Source organism: Echinops telfairi, unplaced genomic scaffold (assembly GCF_000313985.2).
Source record: "Echinops telfairi isolate 266 unplaced genomic scaffold, ASM31398v2 ScPeMD7_7458;HRSCAF=8496, whole genome shotgun sequence".
NCBI lineage: Eukaryota > Metazoa > Chordata > Mammalia > Afrosoricida > Tenrecidae > Echinops > Echinops telfairi.
Genome location: NW_022111358.1, coordinates 47,082,696 through 47,085,662, shown reverse-complemented (window position 1 = coordinate 47,085,662; position 2,967 = coordinate 47,082,696). Strand labels below are relative to the sequence as shown.

General features: G+C 60.8%; 2 protein-coding genes across 2 annotated transcripts in view; both read right to left on the bottom strand.

Annotated features, from left to right (window-relative positions):
- MGAT5B (alpha-1,6-mannosylglycoprotein 6-beta-N-acetylglucosaminyltransferase B) overlaps positions 1–1,797 on the bottom strand; it is a 97,522-nt gene extending 95,725 nt beyond the window's left edge. The window contains exon 1 of the mRNA XM_045299511.1: positions 1,733–1,797. Coding sequence (XP_045155446.1) covers positions 1,733–1,797 — 65 coding nt within the window. The remainder of the gene's footprint in view (positions 1–1,732) is intronic.
- A 327-nt stretch (positions 1,798–2,124) lies between these two features.
- Positions 2,125–2,967, bottom strand: part of MFSD11 (major facilitator superfamily domain containing 11) — a 23,849-nt gene continuing 23,006 nt past the window's right edge. Inside the window, exons 12-13 of the mRNA XM_045299510.1 lie at positions 2,821–2,824; positions 2,125–2,738 (exon numbers count right to left, since the gene is read on the bottom strand). Coding sequence (XP_045155445.1) covers positions 2,493–2,738; positions 2,821–2,824 — 250 coding nt within the window. The 3' untranslated portion in view covers positions 2,125–2,492. The remainder of the gene's footprint in view (positions 2,739–2,820; positions 2,825–2,967) is intronic.

The window sequence follows — 2,967 nt, the reverse complement described above, 5'->3', positions numbered from 1 at the left end:
GGACTCCTTCAGCTAACAGTATGCTGCTCCCTTAAACAGAGACTAGGGCACCTCTTCGTGCCAGGTGGCGGGCAGGCCCACGGACAAGGCTTGAGCTTGGGTGTGGAGTGCAGCCTGTCAGGTGACCGTATCCTGGCACTCTCCTGCCTTGGGTAAGCTGCTCTCGGCCCTGGACGGTGAGCCACGCTGGGGATGTGGCTTCTAATGAACAGAATATGGCCAAGTGACAGGCTGTCACTGGCAAGCTTCAACTGCGAGGTCGCACTCCAACGCTAAGAAAAACAGAGGGCTGGTTGAATGTATTAATCTCGCGGTCGGATTTTCAGTTATCTTCAGTTTTCTTCTTTAATGGTTTGAGCTGTTGGTGTCTGAAGTAGTAAAATCTCCAGACAGTGATTAAACAAAACCACCCGGCCGCACTCTCCCCCTGCCTCCGCGGGCGACTCGGGCCTAGGGCGGCCTCCCGCCAAGGACCCGCAAGAAACTATAAAGTCCTCAGTCCAGAGCCGAGGAGGAGCTGGACCCCTCACCCCAGCAACTGAGTGTCGAAGGCCTCCCTCACCCTCTATGCTTGCCCCCCAGCCTGGAGACAGCCCCAGCTCCCGCTGACACCTGGGTAAGCAGCCCTGAGACCCTGAACCCACAGCCCCACTAAGCTGCGTCCCGATCCCGACCCACAGGAAGGTGAGTTATTACGTGTGTGCGGGGCCGGGTGACCGGCCCACCAGGGTCACTAAGCCCCTGGCTAGGGAGTCTATCCTGACTCCCAGCGACCCTGCAGGCCTGGGCAGACCGGCCCGTGGGCCCGAGGCTGTGACTCCTGGCAGGGCAGCAGAAAGCCTCCTTTCTCCCTGCAGAGCGCAGGCCATCCCAAACTGCTGGACTTGCAGCTAGCAGCTCAACCTGCAGCCCCACCCCGCTGAGGGTCTTTTCCACAGTTCTAGCAGGCTTAAAAAAGGACAGCAAACAGTGTTTGTCCTCTGGCAGACCTGACTGGGTACCACTGTGGTGGTTCCACATCACAGCTGGGAGGGAGGTATTGGCCTCTGGGCCGTGGCACACGCCTGTCCAGCAGTGGCTGTGAGTGGAGGGGCGGGAGGCACTGTGCTTCCTGTGGGCTGATGGGGAGAGAGGGTTCTCAGGCACAGGGCGATGAGAACGTTCTGAAGTCAGACAGTGGGGACGACTGTAAGCAGCCCCTCAAACCCACGGCCATGGAGTCACTGTCACCTATGCGAGGGCTCCCAGGCTGTCACTCTGAGCAGGTGCTGAAAGCCTCCTTTCTCTCTGAGTGGTGGGTAGGCTTGAACCGCAGGCCTTGTGGTTTGCAGTGCAATGCTGCCCTGACAGGGCTGCGGGGGCCCCTTGGTGACTGTCACTGAGAATGGGAGCAGCCGCTGAGCTGGGCTGTCAGCGGCACTGGACTAGCTCTCTGCACAGGAACAGTTTTAAGTGACCTTGCTGAACGAGGGGCTCTGGTTGCCGTACATGGCCAACTTCAAAGCCTCGGATGCCTCATTGGGGTGGCTTGAGGGGGAACCGACTCGATGGCGGTGGGTTCCCTGGAAAGAGGGGAGACCTTTCCATCTGAGCACCGCTCCAGATATTGACACCCCCTTCCCCGGCATCCGCACAGAGTGGCACGTACCCTAAGAGGCGTGTAATCGAGGTCACAGCTGCCAGGGCGCCATCTCACTGAGGGCAGGGCTCCCAACCTCCCCTGACTTCTCACCGAGGACAGGGGTCTGCAGCGGGCAGGGGATTGAGAAGCTGAAAGAAGCCACCTGCAGTCCCCATGCCGGGTGTTGCCATGTCTGAGAAAGACTGAGACCTGGGACGCAGGGTGGCAGACAGGTCAGCGCAGGGCAGCGGCGTCCTCCTCTGCATGCGGGTCTGGCCGGTGCTGTGCTGCACGCGCTGCAGGGGGTCCTGTCCTCCGGCCCCGCGGGAGCTGACGGCCACAGGCAACGGAAACACACGAAACGGCAGCTGACTCCATCGGGCTCTGACTTGGGGCAGTCGTCGGCAGGGACCATGCCCTGCTGGGGGCGGGGGGGCGCTATGGGGTGAGAACAGGTGTGCAGCAGACACAGTGAAGAGGCAAAGGGCAATGCCCCCAGGAGGTCCGCTCAGCACTGCCATTTATTTCTCTGCCCTGCAGAGCAGACTCGGGCAGCCGCTCCCTACAATTAGTGGGGGGGCACGCACCCCATCTGTACTTCCTGCCCAGCAGGACTCTGTGACTAACCGAGAGGGTGGGGAACACGGACACTCTATGGCATGATCAAAGGGGACTGGAGACAGGGGAGCTGACAGACAGCTCTCCCCGCTGGCCGCATCTGTAAACCTCCACACGGACGCTGGCTCACTCAATCGTCTTGCTTCTTTGATGTCCACCTGGACACCACCTGACCCTGAGCGGGGCCTCTCCCTGTCAGCATGTTGTTGCCACCATCAGCTTGGGTCTCGGAAGGAGCCGCACCGGCACCGTGTCAAATGCTCCTGTAGTCGGAGCCCCGGGCAACGATGGCGGCAGCGGCCCGCTCCACGGCGAAGAAGGAGATGGTTCCGAAAAACCCACAGACGACCATGATGAGGAGCTGCCAGTGCAGGAGTAGGTAGTTGCTGTAGAAGAAGGCCAGGGCTGCACAGATAGACTGCGGGCAGACAGAGATACTGGTCACTGTGAGCGAGCAAGTGGGCCACCAGCCCCACCACCCACGCATCACAAGGAGGACCTAGGAGGCTGGCCTGAAGCCTGGCCAGCAGCCCTCGCCTCTCTACCCCTAGATGGGGTGCCACTCCTCACCAGTGACATACCTCGCTATTTAAAGCAGCAGCCTCGTGACAGGTGAGAGTCCACGCAGTCCCGGGTCTCGGACTCTCTTCCCCGACCCACCACTGGAAGCTGGTTCTGCCTCCTTGTGGCACTGGAGGGCAGCACCCACTGCCCACAGGGCTTCTCCA